The sequence below is a fragment of the Mirounga leonina genome, unplaced genomic scaffold, assembly GCF_011800145.1.
Source record: "Mirounga leonina isolate KUSES-001 unplaced genomic scaffold, KU_Mleo_1.0 Mir_170, whole genome shotgun sequence".
In the NCBI taxonomy this organism is placed as follows: Eukaryota; Metazoa; Chordata; class Mammalia; order Carnivora; family Phocidae; genus Mirounga; species Mirounga leonina.
In genome coordinates, this window is record NW_023270433.1 from 26,348,081 (window position 1) to 26,374,678 (window position 26,598).

A 26,598-nucleotide genomic window follows, 5' to 3' on the forward strand; every position below is an offset into this window, starting at 1 on the left:
TAAATAAATAAATAAATAAATAAATAAATAAATAAATAAATAAATAAATAAATAAATAAATCCAATCTTTTTTTTTTTTTTAAGGCGCCGAAATCCACCGCTGCCACATACCTGCATAAAAAGAATCCCCTGTTAAAACATACAGGTTAAATCTAATTACCAGAATACTAAGAGACTTTCCAAAGGGACTGGGACTTTTTGTGTTGAATCTGCACAAAATTCTCAACTACCACCTATAGTCTTAATGAGGAATTTGGACTCAGATTTGACCACTGTTAGTTACAAAGGAAGTCCTGTACTTACTGCATTGATATTCCAATGGAGTAAATAATACGATAAAAAGCAAATCTTAGATTTGAACTTTTCAGTGGTCACTCACACCTACTAGATGAAATCGAACCTTCTTAGCAGGTGGATGAGGCCTGGCCTACCTCCTTGGCCCCATCACCCATCCTTTGCAGCCTCACACTTCACAAGAACAAATTCTTTGGAGGTTACCTCTCTCCCAGTGCAGACACCCCAAATACCACTTCCTACCTCTATGTTTTAGCACATGCCTGTCTCTATTCTGGGAACTTCTTCCCTGGGAATGTCTATGTAAGATTTGGAAGAATGAATTTTCCCCAGGCTTCATCTTATTCCTGGATTCCATCTCTATCCCCTTGCTGCTTCCACACATCCCATACGCTTCCACGGCCCTGACCACACCCATCCCCTCTCCATCCCCGAACTGTGAGCTCCCTGAGAGGAGGACTGGCGTAGAGTAGGTGCTCAGTAAGGAAAGGAATCAATTGCTCTAAGATATCTTGAAACATTTTTTCTATATCTTGCCTGGAGTCTTCAATGAGAGATAAAAGTTGGCTTCTCGTTATTTCCTCAAACAACCAAAAGAATAAGTTCCCTAGCTGAAATTTCAGTAAATCCTTTCAGAGGACATCCAGAAGTTGTCAGCGTTTCATATGGACGTGACATAAGAATATTTGTTCTAAGAAACATGGAAGATAATTGAAGGACAATATTCTTCAAGAATCCATTGATTCTACCCAAAGCTAGTAAAAAGAGGAGAGAAATGTGAAAGCAGGTGCCCCCCACCCCGATACCTAGGGCTTGGGTATATTATTCATTGCTGTTGGAATTCAAACACTAAAATGTAGCACCCACAGTATTGTGGGCCCCATAAGAAAAAACACCTGTGTAGAGAGGGGTTGCGTGCTTGCTAATTGTTACTGTCAACCAACAGGTGTCGCCAGAGACAAGCACATCTGCTAGGGCTGCCTTCTCGAGGATGACCACGCCAAACCCCGCTCCAGCTGGAATTCCTGCGGCTCTCTAAAGTCCCATCCCTCTGTGGAAGCTTCAACTGGTACAGCCAATATACACACCCGGGGTTCTAAAGTTCATTGCCCAGGAGAGTCACTTGGAGGGCAGGGATTGTTAAAATGCAAATTCCTGAGCTCCAGCTGCAGATATCTCATTCAGTAGGTATGGAGTAGAGCCTTGAATAAACAATTTCCATTTTAAGCACCACCTTCCTATCCTCCCTCAACCCTCCATTGTGAGGCGCTTTGAGAAACACTGATTTGCACCCGCATACACTGCACAATATCATCTCAGAGCCCTGACTCAGATAGTCAGGCTGGAAAGGGACTCATTGGTTCATTCATTCACCAAACATGTACTGAGCCCTTACAGCTTGCCAGTCCTCCCTGGGTGCCCTCACAAAGTCAGGCAGCACATCCTCAGGCTTGAGATCACCACTGAGGGATCTGACATAGCATCCAGTCAAGACTGAAATTATCCTTTCTTCTATTTACCCCATCAAAGAACCTGGCTTCCATCATGAGAGGAAAAAAAGTCCTCCTTTCCCATAAAGAACAGAGTCCTCCTTTCCCATGTTTACAGAAATTCTGCCAATTAACGGATTCCTAATGGTTACTTTATAGGACATATAGTTGAAAAGGAATCTTGTTACCAAGATCCATTCTTTAAAACACAGACAATAATAAATCCATTATTTTAAAACAAAGACAAAAATAATGAAAATCAAAATGTTGCTGAGTATAGGTCCTACTGTCATGTTAACTTCGCAAATCCAAGATAAATAAAAACCCTAGTAGTAAAAGAGTGGGATAAATTACGTTACTACAAAGAAAACATAAACTAAAATTCCATTAGAAACTTAAAATTGGCATGACATGGTTACCCATGGGGGGATTCAGGGAGAGTGCTTTCTTAGAAACAATGGAAAATGTGTATTCCAGGGCAGTCTACGGCTGAAACACACCATCTGTTCAGTGACCTACACTTAAAATGCCCTGAGCCCCCCTATTTTTTTTTAACTACCTTTCTGACTTTTGAAAAGTTTTTGTTCTAGAATGGACTTGAAAGGTCATTGAATCCAACTTTTCACTCCACATTCAATACTGCTTTACAACATCGCAGCGGCCAAAGTGCTTCCCATCCTCTGATGCATTCCTCTAAGGTCAAGAGGATCACTTCCTTCCCCAGAGCTCAGCCCATCTTGGGAATGTTCCAGTTTTTAGGAACTTCCTCCTCACATCCTGACCAACAGGCAGGAAAAGCCAGTGTCTCCTCAGTTGCATGGGCAAGAAACCTGTTACGGTGGCCTAAACAAGGAAGCCGTTCATCTTTCTTATACAACAGGAAGCCCAGCAGACAGCAAGCCCAAATGAAGGATGTAAGAATGTCCTCCAGGAGCTAGGCTCCTTCTATCTTTCTGCTCTGCCATCTTTTACCTGTGGTTCTTGCTCCTGCTTGAAGATTACTGCTGCTTCTCCGGGCATTGCATCTGCATTCCAGACAGGCAGAGGGAAGGGCAAGCCAGGAGGATGGGGGGCACCTATATCAAGAAGGCAACACTTCCTTGGAATTCCCCCTTATATTTCATCTTGTGTCTCGTTGGCAAGAACGATGTCACATGACCACCTCAAACTTCAGTATGAGAAGGTGGGTATTTTAGTTGGGCACTTTGTTGACCAGAACATCTGGGTTAAAGTCATGAGGAAGAAGGGCAGAACAGATACTGGGTAGGACAATTAGCAGTCACTGCCAGAGCCAGATAGTAATAGGTGATTAACATGTTAATTGGCTGATAAAGTCTGTCTTTCTAACCATTAGAACCCTTCAGGGGCTTAGAACAAGATTATAGAAACTCTTCTTTCTCTGTAACATCCCTTCAGATAATTGAATACAGTGATCATTTCTTTTCACTTCCCCTACCCCAAGATGTCTCTTTTCCAAGTAGATGTCTTTTCCAGGCTTGTCTTTGAAAACACTCCCATTTGTTTATATTCCAGGTGCAGACTGACCTATAAAAACTAATGCAGAGTCATCGCCTTCTTCCTGCTGTACACCGTGCTATTAACAGAGCCCCAAATCCCTTGAACTGAAACATCCTACTGTCAATTTATACAGAGCACGCCTTGAACTCTGACGCTTGTGGGGAAGAGGTGGGGCAATGGGGACACACACCACTGAACACATACTCTCTGAAAGGCACTCTGCCATCTCCTTTATAAGACATACCATTCAGAAGACCCCAAGGCCATATCAACCTCATTCAGGCCATTGCAAGCCTGATTTTATGGATCCAAGGAAGCACTTTACATAATCATTGCTAAACTCCATGCTGCCAGATTTAGTCCATTGCTCCTGAGCTCTGGTTGTTACCCAGTGAACTACACAGGTAGCATTTTTAGCTCTAAGTCACCTTAAAATATGATCTATCTTTAGTATTAGTTAGGATTGTGTTCAGCTGTAATGGACAAAAAAACCCCCCAAAAAACCACAAAAAACAAACCCAACCAAATAACAGTAACTGACATAGAACAGGTTTATTCAAGAAGTGTGGAGGTTGGGGGCGCCTGGGTGGCTCAGTCTGTTAAGAGTCTGACTTGATTTTGGCTCAGGTCAGGATCTCAAGGTCATGAGATCAAGCCCCGTGTCGGGCTCCACACTGGTTGAGGAGCCTGCTTAAGATTCTCTCTCTTTCCCTATGCCCCTCCACAACCCTCCCCACCGTCCCCCCGCCCGACTCACTTTCTCTCTGTCTCCTCACACACACACACACACACACACACAGTCTGGAGGTGTCAGCCCAGGGCTGATATGATGTGCCAAAGTATCAGGGATGTAGGCACCTTCTACCTTGTTACTCTATTATGAAGTTCTGCCAGTTTCAAGGTCACTGCATTGTCCAGGATGGCTGCTGGACTTCTAGCCATCATGTCTGGATTCCAGCCAGCAGGGAAGAGGAAATCAAGGAAGAGGCAATGGCCCTTCGTTTAGACATTTCCTGGTAATTACATTTCATTTCCACTTACATCCCACTGGCCAGAACTGAGTCACATAGTCATAACTTAACTGCAAGGGTAGCTGGGAAATGTAGTCTTTGTTCAGAATGGCTGTATGGTCCATCTAAAAATCAGGTAAATGTCACCATTAAAGACTGAAAGGATATGGGGAGACAACTTGTAGTCTTGGCCACTCCTTTCCTCCCTCCCTTCTCCTGCCTGCCCGCCTGCCCTCCTTCCCTCCCTCCCTTCCTTCTTTTTTTTTTTTTAAGTAAGCTCCATGCGCAACATGGGGCTTGAACTCACAAACCCAAGATCAAGAGTCACATGCTGAGCCAGCCAGGCGCCCCTCTTTCCATTTCTTCATCCACATCAGTGGGAAAAATATTAAACTGCCCAAGACTAAGGCAAAAGACCAACAACAAGAGTTAATATTTATTGAACATTCACTATGTACCAGGAACTGCTCTATGCATTTTACATGTAATAATGTAGTTAATAATCATAAAAACTCTCTTACATTGGACACTATTACTCTACTACATAGGTAGAAAACAGAGGCCTCGAGAGGCTGGAGCCCAAGATCATCTAGCTCCTAAGAGATACAGGTGTGCTTGAATTGGAGCTCATGCTCCTAATTAATCACTGTAACGCATTGCCTTAGGGCAATGTGTGAGAAATATAAACTTCTGTTTTATTTCAGCAACTGTTATTTCGGGGTTTTTTGTTACTCACATCTGGCGTCTGCCTCCTCTCTCGGAGCCCTCCTTTGGGTTGAAATTAATTAGCAAGCCTTAGGGTTGGTCCTTCAGTTAATGACTGACTATTCCACCCATATTTCTTCTCAGGTCTGCTTAGCTTCTAAGAGCCTTGTCCTTTGTAATTTAGATAAACAGGAAGCACTCCCAGAACCAGGCTGATGCTGAAGAAAAATGGGAGATATGACCTAAATGCAGGGAGCAGGTGTAGTAGCCCAGCAAACACATGACGGCTATATGGAGAGCTTTAGTGTGGCAAACAAAGATCAAGGACTTTGGAGGAAGAAAGACCTCAGGTTGAATCCTGGATCTGCCATTTGCCACCAGAAAAACTCCTTAACCTCTTTGTCTCTCAGTTTCCTCAGATAAGACCCACTTTGCACATTTGTTGTGAGGAGTCAAATACACATACACACGTGCACAAGCACACATCTCCAAACCATATAGCACAGAATCGGGCACCCGGCAGGTACCCCTTGCTTTATGACTTTGATGAAGACCAGTGAAACTCCAATGCACTGTTGGAGCTCCAGACGTCCTTGAAGGAGAAAGAAATGTGAAAGATTAAAGGTTGAAAAGATAGTGAGGAAAATAGATTGTGTTATACTTAAAAAAAAAACCAAACATCTTTTTTTGACTTCTGGGAATTTATCCAGAGGAACAAATACAACTGAAGAAAAAACATCGATGCTAGATTTTCAGAACCATCTCAGAACAGCTAAAACCGAAAAGCCACTACATGCCCACATTGGAGAAGGAAGAACTTAAATGTACAGGGCACAGCTGCTCAGTGGAACTCTGGGTAGCCATTTGAAAGGAGAGGGATTGAGCCCTGGTAGCAGCATGACAACATATTTAGGATCAGGATTTAATGTAAGTGAAAAAAGGAAGACACAGTGATAGGACACATAAGGTTGCAACTTTGAATATATAACTATATATATATATAACTATAACTATATACATATATATGCACATGTTCATTCCTATGTAGAACTAGAAATAATGTGTACAAAATAAAAATAGAACTGGCACAAGATGGAGTATTTTCAGTATTTTCATATTGCCTTTTCAACAAAAAAAAGCATTGTAAAATGCTACTAGGTAGAAAGTCAATATTCTGTATTTTCAATAAAAGCTACCACAATGAGTACTTCTAGTGCCCAAATCTTGGTTTCTAAATACTAATTTCCATTAAAAGGAACCAAGATTCCTTTAAGACATTAGTGATTATAGAGCTGAGACAGGGCAAGCCCAAGATGAGCCTGGACTATCTGGGTTGTGTCAGTAAACAGGGAAGTACTCAAAGGCTCATAGAGTCAGGTCAAAAGGATACAGAAGCCAGTATGGATGTGTTCTTATTGGGCAAATGTGAGACAATTGGGGCATAAAGATAATGATGATAGAAAAAAAATTCATACTTTGATATTTATCCAATGAATAAATAAGTGGGAGAGAAGATAAAGTTCTTCCTTATAGTAGAACACCAACTAATGTAGAAGGAATGATGATATTAGAAAATCATCATTAAGGCAAAAACCACAGTAGTAGTTGTTTCAGAGAAGAATCATGAATAGATGCGAAAGCCATGATTGGTTGATGAGAACCAGGATCTTTACATAGTCTCAAAATATCTCCCCACAAGATACTTATTAATTACAAAGGGAAAAATAGCAAATTTATAGTGGAGAGACCAGGAAAATCCACCTCAACCAAATGATGGAAGCTAACATCACCAATAATGGACAAACAGATCTTATGTGCCTCCTGAGATGAGGCACTAAGAAGAACACAACATGAATTCTGTGGTATCTCTGCCAATAATGCATAACTTAATTTAATCATGAGGAAGCTTAGGGGCGCCTGGGTGGCTCAGTCGTTAAGCGACTGCCTTCAGCTCAGGTCACGATCCCAGGGTCCTGGGATCGAGCCCTGCATCGGGCTCCCAGCTCAGTGGGAAGCCTGCTTCTCCCTCTCCCTCTGCCTCTGCTTGTGTTCTCTTTCTCACTGCCTCTCTGTCAAATTAAAAAAAAAAAAAATCATGAGGAAACTTAAACCCAAATTGAAGGACATTCTACAAAATAAATGGCCTGACTCTTAAAAAATGTCAAGGTCATAAATGACACAGACTGAGGAATTGTTCTAAATTAAAGGACATTAAAGACACAAGGAACTAAATGTAATGTGTGATCCTAGATTGGATTCTTGACCAGAATTTTTTTCCATAAAGGACATAAATGGGACAACTGTAAAAATTTAAATAGTCTATAGAATACACACACACAGAATCAGAAACAGAGAGACAAATATAGAGCAACAGAGAGAGCAAGAGGGACTGAAAATAATAAAGCAAATGTGATAAAATGCTAACATTTTGGGAATCTGAGTGTGAGGTATATAAGAATTCTTTGTACCATTCTTCCAACTTTTCTGTAAGTTCTAAAATTTCAAAATAAAGTTAAATGAATAATATCTACCAGTGTCATTAGTTTTTTTCTTAATTGTGTTAAAATACACATAACATAAAAATGTTACATTTTATAATTTTAAAGGGCACAATTCAATGGCATTTGTACATTCAGAAAGTTGTGCAATCATCACCACTATATAATCCAGAATGTTTTCATTATCCCAAAAGGAAACCTCACATCCACTAAGAAGTAACCTCTTCCCCCCACCCCCCTTCCCCTAGCCTCTGAAAACCACTGTATCTGTTTCCTGTCTCCATGGATTTGCCTATCCTGTATATTTTTATATACAGGTATTCATACAATATATGGCCTTTTGTGTTTAGCATAATGTTTTCAAGGTTCATCTATACTGTAGCATGTATCAGTACCTAACTCCTTTTTATGACTGGATAATGTTCCATTGTATGGGCATACATATCCATCAGTCGGTGGATATTAGATTGTTTCCACCTTTTGGTTATTGTGAATAGTGCTGTGATGAACATTTGTTTACAAATTTTTGTTCCAATGTTTGTTTTTAATTATTTTGGGTATATATATCTAGGAGAGGAATTCCTGGGTCATATGGTAATTCTATGCTTGAGCACATACTGACAAACTGCCAAATTATTTTCTATAGGGTCTGCATCAATTTGCATTCCCATCAGTAACATATGAGGGTTCCATTTTCCGCACATTCTCATCCATGCTTGCTATTGGCTGTCTGATTATAATCATCCTGGTGGATATGAAGTCATATCTCATTGTGGTTTTGGTTTGCATTTGTCTAATAATACTTAATAACACTGAGCATCTTTTCATGTGTATTTTGGCCATTTAAAAAATATATTCTTGGGGCACCTGGGTGGCTCAGTAGGTTAAGCAACTGCCTTTGGCTCAGGTCATGATCCCAGGGTCCTGGGATCGAGCCCCACATCAGGCTCCTTGCTCAGCGAGGAACCTGCTTCTCCCTCTCCCTCTGCCTGCTGCTCTCCCTGCTTGTACTCTCTCTCTGTGTCAAATAAATAAAAATAAAATCTTAAAAAATAAAAAGAAAAAATTTAAAAATATATTCTTTAGAGAAATGTCTATTCAAGTGCATTGCTCATTTTTAAATTGGGTTGTCTTTTTGTTGTTGACTATTAAGAGTTCTTTAAATATTCTGGATACTAGACCCTTATCAGGTATATGATTTGCAAGTATTTCCTCCAATTATGTGGGTGCCTTTGCATACTTTTAAAAATAGTATGCCTTGAAGCCAAAAGTTTTTAATTTTGATGAAGCCCAATTTACCTATTTTTCTTCTGTTGCTTGGGTTTTGGTGTCATATCCAAGAAAACATCACCAGATCCAAGGTCATGAAGATTTACCCCTATGTTCTCTTACAAGGGATTTACAGTTTTAGCTCTTATATTGAGTCTTTGATTCATTTTGACTTAAATTTTTGCATATGATGTGAGGTAAAGGGCCAATTTCTTTTTCTTTAGCTCTCTTTTTTTTTTTTGCATGTAGATACCAAGTTGTGCAAGCATCATTTATTGAAAATGATAAGGAAATGATAAATTTCCTCACTGAATAGTCTTGGCAATTTTGTTGAAAAACAGTTGACAATAGACACATGCTTTTATTTTTATACTGTTAATCCTATTCCATTGATTTCCATTATCTATCCATGTGTCAGTACCACATTGTTTTGATTACCATAACTTTGTAATAAGTTTTGGAATCAGGAAGTGGTAGTTCTCCAACTTTATTCTTTTTCAAGATTGTTTTGTCAAAATGGAGTTCCTTGCAAAACTCCATATGAAATTGTGAATCACCATTTCTGCAAAAAAAAAAGGGGGGGGGGCCATTGGGATTTTGATAAGGATTGCATTGAATCTGTCAACCAGTTTAAGTAGTATTATATGCTAACAATATTAACTCTTCCAGGGGTGCCTAACTGGCTCAGTCAGTAGAGCATGTGACTCCTGATCTTAGAGTTTTGAGTTCGAGCACCACGTTGGGCATGGAGTCTACTTAAAAAAAAAAAAAAAAAAATTAACCCTTCCAACCCATGAACATAGATGTCTTCCCATTTACTTATGTCTTCTTTTCATTGCTTTCAACGGTATTTTGTAGTTTTTAATGTAAACATCTTGCACAGCCTTGATTAAATTTATTTCTCAGGATTCTATTCTTTTTGATGCTACTATGAATGGGATTGTTTTCTTCATTTCCTTTTTAGATTAGAAATAAAACTGATTTTTACGTGTTAGATAGGAATAAAACTTTAGAAATAAAACTAATTTTTATGTGTTGATCTTATGTCCCACAAACAATGCTTAATTTGTTTAAATCTAATTGTGTGTGTGTGTGAATTCATTATGATTTTCTATATATAAGATTGTGTCATCTGGGAAGAGAGATAATTTTACTTCTTTCTTTCTAATTTGGGTGCCTTCCCCCCCCCCTTTTTTTTTTACTGAATTGCCCTGGCTGGAATGTTCAGTATAACATTGAATAGAAATGGCAAGAATAGGGGCACCTGGGTGGTTCAGTCGTTAAGTGTCTGCCTTCGGCTCGGGTCATGATCCCGGGGTCCTGGGATCAAGCCCCACGTTGGGCTCCCTGCTCAGCGGGAGGCCTGCTTCTCCCTCTCCTACTCCCCCTGCTTATGTTCCCTCTCTTGCTGTCTCTATCTGTCAAATAATAAAATCTAAAAAAAAAAAAAAAAAAAAGGAAAGAAATGGCAAGAATAGGCATGCTTGTCTTGTTACTGATCTTAGGGATCGGTACCTTGAGTCTTTCACCCCTGAGTATGATATTAGCTGTGTGGTTTTCTTTTCTTTTCTTTTTTTTTTTTTTTGAAGATTTTATTTACTTATTTGACAGAGAAAGAGACAGCAAGAGAGGGAACATAAGCAGGGGGAGTGGGAGAGGGAGATGCAGGCTTCCCGCTGAGCAGGGAGCCAGATGCGGGGCTCGATCCCAGGACCCTGGGATCATGACCTGAACTGAAGGCAGACGCTTAACGACTGAGCCACCCAGGCACCCCAGCTGTGTGGTTTTCATAAACACTCTGTATCAGGTTGGGTAAGATCCCCCCCTGCTACCACAGTGATTTTTCCCCCTAAAATGCTCAAATCATCAAGCACTCTCCTGCTTAAAATCCTTCAGTGAGTCTCCACTTTCTTCACCATAAAATCAGGTCCTTGAGCATGGCACACAAGACCCTCAAGATCTGATTTCTGTTGAGTTCTCCAATTTCATGTCCCCACACCCATTCCCTGGGACAGATTCACAGACATATCATTTCTTTATATACACTGTTCCTTCTGCTTGGAGCAGAGACACTACCTCCCTTTTGCAAAAGGTTTCTTTCCCTTACCACATCCCATCTCCCTACCCTTCCCACATTCAAGTAGTCTCCATGCTGCTCCTGAGTGAATTCCATTAGAGCATCTGGCACACTATATTACAATCATCTATTCACCCCTTTGCCTTCCTAAACACTGTGAGACTTCGGAAGGCAAAGACTGGATCTCTCATTTCTGTATCCTTAGCTAATATAGGACTTGGTAAATGTCTTTGGAATAAACGAAGACTCCTTTCTGTTTTATTAACACTTAAGAATGTGTCTCTTAAGTCCTAACAGAGGAAGATCTGGGTAAGGATAAAGTCACACATTTAGTTAAAGACTCAGGAAGTTACATGTTGGGACTTTATCAGCTCAGCACCTCCAAACCCAAATTTGACAGTCATATGCAGATTAATTTTGCTTTCACAGTCACTTGAATAATGCATACACTTACTTCCATCAAAGAATAATATTCTATAAATCTTGGTGCTTTCCTTTCGTTTCAGGTTGCCAGGAAGCTCAAAATATTAATGCCTTAATATGCTGTGACAATTAGTCCTAGAATCTAGCATATTTGTTTCTTCTTGCTTATCCTTTGCTCTTCTATTTTTTTTTTTTAGAGTTGATTTATTTATAATCTCTATACCCAACACAGGGCTCAAACTCACGACCCTGAGATCAAGAGTTGCATGCTCCACCGACTGAGCCAGCTGGACACCCTTGCTTTTCTATTTTTAATAATCTTATTGTATATATGCCTTTTTGGAAAAAAAGTAGAGCATGAATATATAAACATACAAATACACCAAATATATTGCATTATTTCTTGTTAGTGTAGAAGTGCGCAGATGATTAACAATTCGTAGAACAGAGTTACAGCCACTGAGACAGAGTTTGCCTGCAGTTACCTAAACTGCACAGCCATTTTTAGGTTGGGATCTCTTAATTGAAACCAGAAATTGGGTGGATTTCATCTATCAGGGAGTGAAAAACTAAATATTTTGTTGGCACAGAGAAGAATTTTCAGACCCTTAAACTTCTCCAACTAACTCCTTCTTATCATTACAGAAATTTTACATCAGATAGCACTAAGAAGAAAAGGTAAATATTTCTGATATTCAGTGAAGTAGAGAAGCAGAGCCTGGATGAACTTGACCATCCGGTGCAAGCCCCTATCTTTAAATGCAGAGGTGACATGCTCTGAGTGTAGAGCTCCACGATTTCTTTTTCTTTCTCCCCAGATCTAGTTGGTCACCAGGCCTGTTAGATTTCCCCCTGGAATATTCCTCTTCCCTTTCCTCCTCACTCCCAGGTCTCCCTCTTCCTGTCCCAGGCTCCTGACAGCTTGTGGTTCAGGTCTAAATGCACAGGCAAGACTCCTGTATCCTCTCCAGGGTCACAGTCACCTCTCACTGCATATCCACATGTTCTTGGCTTAGGGCATGCTCAACAAGTGGTGTTCTTTCATGTTGCTGTATGATCACTGCTATTCCTCTGAGTAGAATCTTCTCCCCTCCCACGATCTCTCCTATCATCATCTGGCTAATTCCTGCTCATCCTTCAAGTCTCGGCTCAAGGTAGCTTCTCCTAATGACCCCAATACCTGCCTATGTGCTCCCAAAACACCCTGTTCTCATCCTAACCTTCACTGCTATCTCCCTCATTAGGCTGTGAGCTCCTTAAGCTCAGGGAGTGAATATTTACCACTGGGTTCCAACATTATAAATCTGGCTGACCAGAGGAGGTCTCAGGAAATGCTTGTTGAATTAAAGTGAATATACCTAGCACACTGCTGTAGACATGCATATTAGTAAATGCATCTGAAATGGTCCTCACTCGTTACATTTTCCACAAAATGTGAGACATGGATCTCACCAACTCCCAGCAGTCTATGCTCTTTTTTTTTTTAAACCTAATCTTTCTAAATTTATTACGTCCCTCCCATTCCTTCCCCTGATCTTTCCCATGTCTAATTAAAAAAATATCCTTAATCCATTTGGATTTGACTTAGATTTGTTTTCAAACTGAAAGCCAATTGTCCTAAACACCGTTTATTAAGTGAACTCTTTCTTTCCTTATTCATTTGAGGTATATCCTTAGTTTTTATGAAATTCTTATAAAAATATAATTTGTTTTGGGAACTATCTCTTCTACTCCATTAAATCTATTACCATATGGGTTTAGTTCCTATCATTTTATTATACTTACCTAGCTATTTGCTTTTTAATGTGACTATGTTTTTTCATATTAAGAAATTATAGAGGAATATTTTAAACATACAGATAAGCAAAGAAAAAATTAAGTTACCCACAATCCCACAGAGATAACCATAATTATCATTTGGATGTAAAATGGGTGGCTTTCTTAGCCGACTTCCACTTCACCACCTTGCCAGATTAACTGACATTCTGCACTCCCCTGTAGAAGGTACTGGTTGATGTCATAGCAGGCTGAATGTTCCTGGGGGCATGTGTACTCTGTTCACAGCCATCAGTGGACTATGCTTAGCAAGAGTCAGGTGTGTTTATTCCAACATGTTATGCCAGGTGCAGTGTTTATTCTAATGGTATGATTATTAATATTATACATATTGATAAAAACAATGAGTATGAAGAGAGTAATTGCAAAGAAAACTAAGTTGAATGCTTTGGAAGGACTATAAAGATACTAAAAATATTACTCTCAAATTATGTGTATGTGAGAATTTTAAACAATGGAAAGAAATTATAAAAATCTGGGAGTCCATACACAGCTGGCTTCATAAACATGTCTAAACTCCTGATCCACTTCTAAAAACCATATTTCATTTATCACATTTTTAGGTCGTTACATTATTGGTGTGGTTAATGCAAAAAAGACAGAGGAGTTCAATCATAAAAAAGAACTATACCTATGTCAAAGATTAGCCAATGACTATCTACTTGTATTTAAAAATTTTTTTCATTAATAATGATTCTCTTCATTCACCAAATTTTTCAATTAACCGATTACCAGTTCTTATAGAATTGCATCTACTGTACTTTCAGTCATTTAAAAATGTATAAAAATATTGATTTACGTAAATGAGATCAGGCTGCTTTATCCCTTTTTTGAAATTGACTATAGACATTATGCCAAGTCATTAAATATTACACACTTTTAATACCTGACCAGTCCCTCCTATTAAAGTTCTAGTCAATGCTTCCTTTTATTAGACATGTAAAACTATGTACCTTCTTGACTTCCTCTTTGGAGGACTGACAGAAAACTAGCAGTTCAGTCTTATGCTCATCCTTGGGTTTCTTATACAGCTAATCTTCTTTTCTCAATTTTCATTTGCCTTTTATTTTTAATTTTAATTTTGTTGTTAAGTTGTTTTATTTTGTAAGCTGCGAGAATCCTTCCTGGCAGATGGACAGTAGATCAAACACAAATGCCTAGTATCCTGTCTCCAAGTGTAAAGTTATATGATGAGTATTAATAGTAAAAACGTTTTTGTTTTGCCTTGAAGGCAATTCTTTACTCTCGCCTCTCTAGACTGAAATACTTGGCCAGGGAGCTTATAACTATCTAGAAAGCTTTAAGACTTTTATTGAAATTGCTGATAAGTCCATGAAATGGTCTAATAGCTTAGCTGTGCATTTTCTGAAAACCCAAATTTAATTGAGGTGCATCTTCTAAAGTTATTTTTCTCAGGATTTGAACAGTAAATGCGTAATATCAAATTAAAGGCACAATGCTCTTCTTGCTTTCATTGCTACTTGCCACAACTAAAAAAATAATGTGAAGAGGCACTGATTAGTTTCACAGCACTTGATCAGAGATCTAAGGCCAAAGATTCTTGTACGACACTGGTTTCTTTCTGAATCTTTCAACGCCTGTACGAGCTTTAAACTATATAGCTATTTGAAGCTCAGATTTCAATCCTAACTTACATATTAACCTAGAGTGCACAAATAGTATTCTTCCTGAAAGAAATCTTATTATTTTCTAAAATTGGAAATCGAATACAGAGTATACTTTCCACAGCCAAACAGAGAAAAAAAATTCTGGGTACCTTTTAGGAGATGTGAGGCTTTTCACAGGCTCTTTAATCACTAGGTGGGCTATAGAACAAGAAATTGTGTAAATCTGCATCAGAACCACCGAAAAAAAGAATTAACAGTCCAGACTTATCAATATTCTTCAGTATGTCAAATACCTCCAGTATTTGAGGATGCCTCACAAATGTTCTATAACAACTTTTGGCAAGATGGTATAGATAAACATCTGGGGCTACGATCTGGGCATTATTCACATTTACTAAGGAAAAGCCGTCTGTACAGCAGCCTCTCAAAGTCCAAAATTAGGAAACAAAGTAGGAGAGGTTTACTGGTATTACAAAAGGTCTTCCACTTATGAACATCCCCTTCCTTATTCCTCAGTCTCATTTAAAATACAATCCGTTTTAAACAAGCTTGATTTTTCCAAGCTTTAATGGGGCACAGCCAACTGCGTAAATGAGGGCATACCACAGTTTCACAAACTCACTAACTCAGCACAGATCTAGGCTGCAAGTTACGTGCAGGGCACAGTACCAGGCAAAAATGTTTTCCATTGTAAACCTTATCCAACAGGCTTTTTTCTACTCTACCTAATGACTTAATTCAGTTGCAACCTTAGTATTCACAGGGCAACTCAGACTCAAGCCTGGTTGGGCAGTGGATGAACTTTGCACTTCTTTAGTCTATAGCCCTTTTATATTTTGTACTTCCAAGACCCTAGGATATGCTAGGAGGGGCTAGAAAGGAAGAGCTGGGAAATTTTAGGGCACCCTTGCAGCATAATGACCTAATCTGAAGGCAAAATGTTGCCCAGGATCACTTTCTATTGAAGAGTAGAATATGCTGCCCCAAAATATGACCTGTAGGATTTCAAAACATTTCACCTGCAAAATTCCATTTTGGTATATTGATCATTTTGAACTGTAGGTACTTGAAAAATAGCAAATGCAGGAAGAGGATTTCTCTGACCTCTCCTCATCTGCCTGAAGACAGATCCTCCAAAAGAAACTCAATTGTCATCAACTCCCTTCTTGGGAGGTTCATCAACCAGGGAGAACTGATTTATCACAGGAGACAAGAAGTCAACACCACACCCAGGAAAACTCTCTCACAAACTATCTTACCTCTCCTTTATTCTTCTCAGGGCCCACTCATCTTTCTTAAAAATCATCTCCTCTGCCCTAACAGACCTACCTCACGGCCCCTTACCCTTCCCTAGTAAGATGGTATTTAAGCTTGAATTCTAACCCGTCTTGGTGGGTTACTCAATTTTCCTTGGGTCTTTCCCATGTACACATGAGGTATACATGTTAATAAATTTTTGCGTGTTTTTCTCTCATGAATCTGTCTTCTGTTATGGGGGGGGGTCTCAACTAAGAACTCAGAAGGGTAGGGGCAAATTATTTTCCTCCCTTCCACTACTATTAATCACCACCCTGGGCATGGGGAAGTGTTCCAACACAGTAGACAATGACATTCTTTCCTATAAAATTTTATTTATTACATAAAAAATTCTATACATTTGTTAGACTAAAATACAGTTTTCATTATAATTCTGGCAACTGAGTCAGTACACAGAGAAAACTTAGCATTGGATCAGCACTTTTTTTCTAGTTCATATTTCTGCACAAGAAAAACATTTCAAAGCTCCATTTCATATAGGCTCAATGTACTCTGAAGCCAGATGGAATTCCATCCAATTCAGAGCTCTTGGAAGTTAATTTCCCAGCAAGATTTGATAATTCCAGAAAGTTAATTGCTTAATATACATATTTTTAAAGTCCTCTGAGAGCATAATGCTCTGTCTGTAAAGTCTGCACTGTGTCAATAATGACAGTCACAAAGAGTAGGGCTACAACCGTGTCTGTGGGGCATGTTCAAGCACCTACATGTTTGTTTCCCCACCTGAATACAGTGTAGTGATGCTGGGATAAGGAAAAGCTCACAATAACGCTAAGGTAAAGGATCCCGAACTACAGAATTCATGGAAGGCTGAACTGTGATCCTAACAGTTCATAATGGACAGACAGGACATGATACAAAAATTCATTTTGACACTATGAAATAGGATGCAAATGGTGAAAGAAAATGACAAAGACAAAAAAGGCATCAGGTTGAGAAATATGCGGCACCATGATGTATTTCTCATGCTGGATCACACAGCAGTGAGCAATCGAGACACACTGATGTGTGTTTTCTATTCATATCATCCCATACACTGGGCTGGGCCTGACACTGGATATAAGGCTCAGAGCCTGAGAGATTAATAGCAGGTCCCTGTTGCACTGACTCATCTTAAAGCTCGGCTGCCTATTCTAGGAGCTCTATTCTAAACTCCCGAAGTTCAGATGGGCTGTGCCAGCACGTACTTAAAGTTGGGCCTTTGGTCTTCAGAAGATACGCTTTTGTCTTTGGTTGTTTCCCCAGAGCCCCTGTCATTTTGTTAGGTGCCCTCCATACTTTTCTCCCTACTTTTTTGTTTGTGGGTTGTAATGTTTTTCCTCCTATAATCAAATCAGCTAACAACCCACTGAACTTACGTCATTGGGTACAAGACCTGTTTGAAGTGCATTCAGTGGTCAAGAATATTCTGAGACAGTAACATTGAAACTTCTTTTCATTATGGAGCTCCCAGTACCCTTTTATAGGAAGAAGGAAGTCAGGAAACCTCAGCAACACAACATAATCTTGTTGCACTAAGGCAACACAGAAGAAAGGTAACTTTCCCTATGCTAAGTCTCCGAAAATCAAAACTAGCACAAAAACAAGAGGAGCCAAAAAGAACTTCTGATCACAGACTACTGGAACCCAGAGGATGGGGAAGATTTCCTTAAGAGTCTATGTCTCACATCATCAGCCCCCAACGCTGTCCTATTATTGTCTCATTCCTGTGAGGTATCTAACACAATTTATGAATCCTGGCCTGATGATCAATGGTAAATAGAGAGAGTGCTCACATTTTCTAGTGGCAGGTAGAATGGTCCGTGGGATGCTGGCTGGAGCTTCCTCTCAGTTCCGTGCCCATTTATTCAAGTCTTCTTTTCAGTCCTTACTTTTACTCACACAGAATGATTTAACACAAATTCCTGAAAAAAATAACTAACTCAAACTACATTCCAATCGGACAGGATGGGTGGATCAGATTCAGATGTGAAGATCAGAACATTCTAAGTTATACACGTCTACAACAAAAGGAATATCAAATGCAGATACTTACACTGGACTTAGGCCCTTTTTCACCCGTTATGGGAATTTCTACCCACGGTCTCTCCATTTGCTACTGTGGAAGGTTCATTAAAGCTCTTCTGGAGGTGTGGGGTGGGGGAGGGAGCTGACTTTCCTCCTTTCTTCTCCAGCCAGTTATGAGATTCCCACTGCTTTCTTCAGCTTGAAAATGTAGGCAACGGTTTGATGTCTGACTACAAATCATGACTCACTGGAATCAAATCTTAAAAGACCTTTAAACTCCTTTAAGGATTTCTGCCTGCTCTTTTAAGGGCCCTGCGGGCCCTCCATGTAGATGCGGCACCCTTACCTAATAGTAAGGTTGAGATGTGAAAAAATCCACATGCTTCCCTAAGAAGCTGAGGTGGATGTGGGGGAGTGGAGACACAGTCTCATGGGCAGAGTGGCCAAAGTCTGCTGTAGTGGGGACTAGAAAACACTCAAAACAAAAAAATAGCTCCCTGATTAAAGTAGGGAGAAAAATAACTTTTGAATTCCCTTTCTCCCCGCCCCCCAATATCTGCCCCTGCAACGTTCCACTAAAATGTTGTGAACTATACTGAGTTTGCTAATTTCTCATCATCTTCAACTGTTCTTGGTCATGATGACATACATTTTTAGACAGTGATCTACTGATAACATTTGTCTTATCTGAGCAACAATAAAAAATAATCAAGTGTTTTGGTAGATGGATAATTGTAAGGATTCCTTCCTTATTCACTTCTTAGATTTTCTTGTCCGCTGCAAATAATTTGGTAGCTTGCCAAAATCCCTCCCCGACACACACCATCACACCTCCAAGGAATGAAATCTTAAATGTCTTGAAGATTTGGTGTTGACCATTTTCTTACTCCTTCATATTAGTGTGGTTTCTATTTCCAAAGCTAGTACTAAATGAAAGTCTTCAGGTTATACAAATAATTCCAAGTTAGAAGTTGGTTAGTACCATATTAGAAGTATTTTTAGTGGAGGCCTAATCACTACTTTATTTCAAAACATGTTATCAGACCAACTTTAGAGGAGCCTTTGATTTGTGTGCATTGGACCCTAAGAGGATGGTGGGGTGGAGGCTGGCCCTGAAATTCTATTACCATTTTAAATGTTCATAAATGTGCTATGTGCATATGAGAGAAAGAGTCCATTGTTTTCATAAGCTTCTCAAAGGGGCCCATAGTCCTCTCAAAAGATTAAGAATCTGCTTATGAATATCAAATATTAAATTCAGTTCTTAGCAAATAAAAGTGAAAATTTTCTGAAACATTTGGGAATTACAATGTTTTCATATTCAGCTAGATCTTTCTTGACTAGACTTTGAGTAACCTAAAAGCTTTATTATTCTGAATGCCCTGGCCTGGAGTATTTATTCCTCAGGAAATCATTTTAGTTATAAAACTGAGTATCAAAATGGAATAAAATTGCCTAATATTTTGGTTCCTAATAATTTCATATCTTTTCCACACATTTACTAATGAATTCCTTTAGAAAATATCAAACTTAAATCCTGTCCATGTAATTTACAAAAGTGGTCATTGTTCATGCAATACTGAAACTGAAACATTTGTCTTTTTTTTATGCATATAAAAATCATGAAGATGGGAAGGAAGAAAAGGTACTATAGTATTTCTATAGAAAGGTTTTCCACAGGAATTCTCAAATTTAGAAACTTTGCATTGAAGTTTTCTATAAGAAAGATATTTTAAAAGATTTGAATCTTGGATTAAAATTTTCCTCTTAAAATGTGGAGAATAAGAATTTGGCTCACATTTATGAAATCTGGATGGGGAAAATGTGCTATTTTAAATTGACAAATGTATACAACATACTTAGTTTTTTGTTTTGTTTTTGAAGTTTGTTACAAGCTTACAAGGGTCCTGCTTTCAAAATTTAGGCTATGTGCCACTAATCAAAGATGAGCTAATTCCAAAAGCAGTCACTGTATCTGAACAGTGCCTACTTTTCAAAAGGGCAAATATGCATCCTTAGTACACAAAGATACATGAATATGCATTTAAAGCAAAAGGCAGTCTATGCTGTGAATTTATAATACGCAAATCTCTGCTTCATGTGTATTTACTTATGAACCTGCAATTTTCCAATATATATTCACAGACCACGTCTTAACAACTCTAGGCAAGCCCTTATAGCACATTCCTATCTGTCATATGGAATATATGAAAAGAATACAAAAATTAACTGTGGCAGGTGAAAGCCTCCAGACTCTCAGGATTTTTTTTTTTTTTTAAGTAGCAATAAAAAAAGCAGTAGAGAACTTACTGAAAGGTGAAAGCTTAAAGACTTTTCTGAAGGTAACTTCTCACAGGCTATGTTAAGGCTACTGGAAACTCCAGAAATTCAGATGAGAAGGTTACTGACCAAAGATAAAATAAAATGCTTAGGTCACCATAACTGGCAGCTCTGGTTTTGGAAATGACCCCATAGTCCTATTTTGCAGGTGGGGTGGGTTGGGGTGGGGATCTCCGGAAATGGCCTTTATTAGCTAGTACTGTGCATGGTGGAGATGGTTGAAGCTTCGGGGGCACTGATATGGCCTGATATTTGGTGCCCACAGTTTTGGTGGGAGAAGCATCATCACTCTGGTATAAAGCAGCAGCTTAGGACCAGGATAAAGGAAGGGGTCATCTCTTCACTAACCCGTACTGGGATGAAATCCTGAAACTGCCCTGGAAAGACAAGGGCCCTTGGCAGATACCAAGGTCAATGGTATTGGAAATCAGCAGCTTAATGTTCTTTGCTGAAAAAAGAAAATACAAGAGTAAGGGAACATCTCTACAAAGAAAAAAACTTATCTTCAGCATAATTTTGAAAGAGACTCAGTGAGTGCCTCCTCCCCAACCATTATGGAAAAAGTTTGGGGACCAAAACACAGTTAAGCTACTTACATTGCAGTAACGTAGGACTTAATCATGCTATAGGATAGGATAAAAGCTCTAATCCTAAACATTAAGCATTGAATTAAATGGTTTAAAGGAACAACCTGCTTTGAGCTCTGCTCATCCATGTAAGGATTATATAATCTCAATGCCCTAGCTAAATTCCTAATGTTTACCTAACGTACTGGTTAGGCCTCCCGTAGAAGATAGGTCTCTTGGATTTACACTGAAATATAACCTTTTTCCTTCCATTTTATATTACAGCATCATTGACTCTTGAGGCAGGAGCCTGCAAAGTCTAATCATGTGCCAGAGCCTTTTGCTGATGGCAGAACCCACAGTGATACTCTGGTCACCACGATCACCATTTACACTAGTGGACCGTAACTGTACTCTGGAGATGTCAGTACTGAACACGATTTTGAAGATCCACCACAGAAAAAGACACAAACCACAACACAGAGTCAATGGCTTATAAAATTATTCAGGTCAGCACGTATCACGGATAATTTTTGTTCTTCACCTATTCTTCTCACTTGGGCAGAAGATGGGAGGCAGTGAGCGAACAGCAATAAGGCAGCCCAGAGCTAGCTGAAGAATGACTCGCAATGAATGAAAGAGGCAGCAGGAATATCCAAACATAACCTCAAAACATTGAAATATTGTTAAAAAGCCTCTGTGAGGCTTTATAAAATGTATCAAGGAATGAAGCTCATATGAGAGTGATATTCTATATGTTAAATACCTCTCTGTGTGTGTCTCTGTAACATATATATGCACACACATTTACTTAGGGAAAACAGCCTGGCAATTAATTTGGAACTCAAATGACATGGTTACACATAGATTATAATTTCTAAACACAAAGTTAGTAGAACAAAATTTATTTGTAAAACAGGACCTGTTATATAAAATGGCACACAATCAAGTTATACAAAAATACAAAATTTCTTTCTGATTACAGTTCTAGTTGCAAATGATAATTAGAAAGCATTCCTGGTGGCTTCCAAATAGCTGAGATTGCGAGCAAATGGAACAGGGGAACAGCAAGAGTCCGTGATGCTGGGATGTCCAAGTGAGTAGAACCTAATTTCCAAATTCAAGACTTCCATCAGGTCACTTTGGAGGGACATCTCCTAAAATAGCTAGCTCCTAGAATAGAATGTCTTCTGTTCTGATACTCATCTTCCAGACTTTTTCCAATCCTAAATTTAGTTCCCAATGTTTCTTAATGTCCAAAATCTGTGTGGCTATGAAACAGAAGGTATTCTGAATTTTCTTACATGATTTGCTCTCTCATCTATTTGGATACCTGTTAGTTACATCATTATATTTATTCCATTTCAAATGATACAAAAAGAGTACAATGAAATTGTCTGGCAATGTTAGATGTTAACTTCTGGAGAATTATTGTTTCAAAATAGCTATTCTCATAATGTTGGTTTCCCAGTTCTTGCCAAGATATGAGCTCTTAACTGTGTGTGTGTGTGTGTTTTGTGTTTTTTTATTTTTAAATCCAGACTCTTATTGCAAATATTCTGAAAAATCAGAAATATTACATGAGCTTTGAAAAGAAACCAAGGCATTTAGCAAATTTTAGCCTAGCTAGAGTAAAGAACACGGATACTAAAAAAAAAAAAAAAAGAAAAGAAGAAAAAATACAATTTACCTTTTGCAGCAATTTAAAGGTCTAACCCTTTGAAAGCAAGCACATGAGCAAACCGCTGCTTATTAAGCCCTAGTGACATTATTGAATGCATTTCCATAATACCGGTCTAATTCACTATCTAATTCTGGTAAGAGGCAATGCTTTCTTTCAAAAGATTCTTCTTCCATGGAATGATAAAATGCTGAGGCTTTTTTTTTTTTTTGTACAGAGCCTGTATTTAGTGCAATAAGTTTAAAAAATTTGCTCTGAAATATTTACTTTACATTAACAAAAATAGCTTTTTTTAAAAAAATCGTAACAAAAAGGAGTTATCGCATAAACAGATCATGAATTATTCTTAGCAAATTACACTTTTTTTTTCTTAAAGCATTCACCATTACAATAAGCAGAACAATGGAATATTAGCCATTCATATCTGGTAAGCTTCAGGAATAAAAAAGAAAAACAACGAGAAACAAAAAACCCCAAACCCATTCCCAAACAAAAAGAATATTCAACACTTGAGGATCAAAACATAACCAATTCTTCAGTTAAACATTGTAGAATTCTGGATACTTAATGAATTGCCAAGGAGAGGAGCACCTGCCAGTATGCTTTCAGATTTTACAGCAAACATATGAATAAAATGGCCACTTAGCCTGAAGCCACTTCAGTTCCTTAGAAGCAGAAGCCCAAGCACTGGAATTTGCATGTTTCTCTCTCCCCTTCTTTTTTTATTCCTCCCAGCATTACTTAATCTGCAAATCAATACATGGAAACTTAAAGGCTAAAGTTGCTGGGCGCCCCAGCTTTCCTTCAAATCAGGCACACCAATCTGTGGAGGATGCTACTAAAGTAAAAAATGAAAGAAAGACAAACTATAAGAACACAGTTTGCATAAGAAAGATTATCTACCCTTTTCTTTTTAACCTACTCTCTTATAGAAGCTTAGGGTAAACCACAAATACCTGAGGAGTTGGTTACTTTTTAATGTCGGCTGACAAATGCATGAACTATTATGAAAATTCCCATATTGAGTCCACTAGTATGTTTCTAAAAGTAAAATGACATGGCTTCTTTGATTGGGGAAAAATGACTGGAGTATCTCCTTATTTATCTGAAAGCATATGCCTAGTCTCACTGGCTAGGACTTATGCATCAGTAAAATAAGACCTTGATTTTTATGCACACATCAGGGAAATCACCCCTGAATAAACTTTAGACAGAGAATTCGGTACAATCATTTTACCTAATTTAAATAACTAAAGTTAAAATCTCCTCTAAGTTATTAAAAATGTTAATCAGATATGAATCTTAACATTTCCATTAAGACAATTACAATTGAAAACATTAAATGACGGCAGTTGCCTTGTAAAAGCCACCCGTATGAAAGGAGTACATGTTTGACAAAAATAAGCATAAAAAAGGTATTAAATCCCTGTTCCTTTTCTCTGATTTTGGCTGATTATGTGTGTGTGTGTATATACATATACATATATATACACACATACATATACATATATACACACACCCACACACACAAATACATAGTTATGTGTATATATTGTTTTGGAATGTCAATGGGTTCCATAACGGTCGGCTAGGTTCAAGCAGAACTTGCTCCCGAAGCCTAGAAAACAAAGTCATACAGAGTACAATCTTAGACAATTACCATTAAAAGGAGATCATGAATGATGTTACAAATACATAGATGGTCACAAGCGGCAACAAAGCAAAATGGACTGAGAGCCCTTCTCCCCGAACGTATATTCCAGGGGCTGCAATTCCTATGAATATTGAAAGTCACACTTCCTTCTGGGTCATCTTTGAGATATGCAGCAAATACGTCTCTGGCCTATGTTGCTACAGTGTCCAGGTTTTTTCTCCCTTTCCTCTATAAATTCTTTCCAGTACGCAGAGGGCCGGAAAGTCTCTTTCTTAAACTTCTACATCACATTTGATCAATTTTTCTAAAATCATTTTCAAAGATGTATAGGATGACCTCACAAACCTTTAAAGTTTCCTTAACTAGTGAGGTTCTCTCAAAAAAAAGAAAAAAAGAAAAAAAGAAAAAAAAGGAAATAGTCCAAGAGGAAAACTGGAAGTCCTTATGTTTAGTTCAATGATCCCCTGTCAAAAGGGAAATCTAAAACATCATTTTTTCCTGAACATTATTCTATAGGCTAAAAGTAAACCTTAAATTAAAATATCCCATTAAGAAAGAAGATAGACCAGTGAACTTAAAGAGCAGGTTGTATAGATACAACAAAATAGGTATGATGCTTTCACAGAACTTTCATCTATGGGAATAACATGTGAATTAAAACAAGCAAATACAAATAAGCAATCCTAAATTCTACCAATCCCTAAACTTTAGTGAGGAATTTCTCAGATAATTATTTAGGGACACATCCAAGATGGTGGTCAACTGTTACCATGCTAATGCAAAAAAGGGATAAGAATTAGAGGTATTGATTATGCTTAAAATATTCAACTACTCTGTGAACAACATCTCAACTTCTCTCCTGGGAACTTTTTAAAACATATAAAACATCATTCTCAGGGATCAAATGCTATAATGTCCAAAGCATCAGAAGAACAATGCACGTAAAAGATATATTTTGGGACAGAGTGGAGAGTTTTGTCATTAATCTGCAAGCAATGAGCTGATGAACAACATAAAATAAAAGCAAAAAGTGAATGAAGATTTTAAAGCAGTGTTTGAGTTAAGGGACATTAATTTAAAACTGAAAGCAATATTAGGGGAAAAAAATCTTTCTAAATTCTTCGCCTCTGGTAGAATGCCACATAACTTGGGCAATTCTCCTAGTATTATTACCTATGAATTGGGGTTTGGTAAGGGAAGGAATACTTGCATTCTGGTCTACCACAATTTGTCTTTCACTAACGGATAATGCAGAAATACATGCCAATTCATAGTTCAAACTAAGCTAGTCTAGACCTCCACATATTTCTCCCTTTTGAAAAATGATTATTACTGACAAATGATTTAATAGAAGTGTCAACCACTAGAAGACAGAAAGTGGTGGGGGGTAAGATAGTTTACATTTTAAGACTTTATATTTTACCTTTTTAAGTTATAGGCTAGGAACCTTATTTACTGAACAAGTAAGATAAGCCGAGAGCAACAACAAGAAAGCCTTCCTCATTTACCCACGCCACCAGAAGGTTGGCAAGAATCTTTACTGTTGTTCCTGTCAGCCAGTGTCAAGTAAGGGGGATACAGAAAGAAAGGGTAGGGAAGGCAAGTAACCAGACCGGGGGCATTGTTGATGGTACCCCTTGCCCACTCAATGCAGTTCTGGCTGATGCATGCTTAAAACTAAGAGTTTTAAGCTACATAATTCACTTACGATTAGAGTGATCTCTACCTTGGGAACTAAACATTGAAGGTTTGACTTTATAATCATCAGTGCTATTAAAAGCAACACCAAAATAGGGCCTGGAAGGGGTTATGGAGGAAAAAGTTTATATCTAAACATTCTGCTGAGGCTTTAATTTAGGTTGAATATGTAATTATCTTGCATATACATATAGCCTCCCTTCCCCCTACCTTAAACAAACCCATTCCTTTACTCTTATATACTTAAATGGGCTTGTTTTATATTACATATTTCTCAAGATGGAAACCTATGAAATCAACCACTTATTAAACTAGAAGGAAGAAAGAAGAGTCTTCATCTCACACTTTTGGACATTATGTGCAATTAGAAGATATGTTATTTAAAATGAACTGTTTAAGGAGGTAGGCAATTATATAATATTTTGAAGTCACATGCTCTTTAAGAACAATACATTTGTAAAATAGGCAGTAATTACACAAACATATGTGAGAGACATCTGTCATTATGCAGAGGTGAGAATATCTGTGGGAAAAGCAACTCAGGATTCTCTTACACTAAGTTTCTTCTTGTCAAATGAAAGTAGAGT

The 26,598-nt window shown here is 38.3% G+C and overlaps 1 protein-coding gene across 2 annotated transcripts in view; it reads right to left on the reverse strand.

Annotated features, from left to right (window-relative positions):
• Positions 1-26,598, reverse strand: part of SLC44A1 (solute carrier family 44 member 1) — a 197,812-nt gene that overhangs the window by 20,491 nt on the left and 150,723 nt on the right. The window contains exon 16 of one of the 2 annotated variants that reach the window (XM_035016165.1): positions 21,853-24,277. The exons of the other annotated variant lie outside the window; for it this stretch is intronic. Within the exon in view, the coding sequence (XP_034872056.1) occupies positions 24,254-24,277 (24 nt within the window). The 3' untranslated portion in view covers positions 21,853-24,253. Of the gene's footprint in view, positions 1-21,852; positions 24,278-26,598 lie in introns of those variants that run through there. 2 annotated transcript variants of the gene reach the window in all.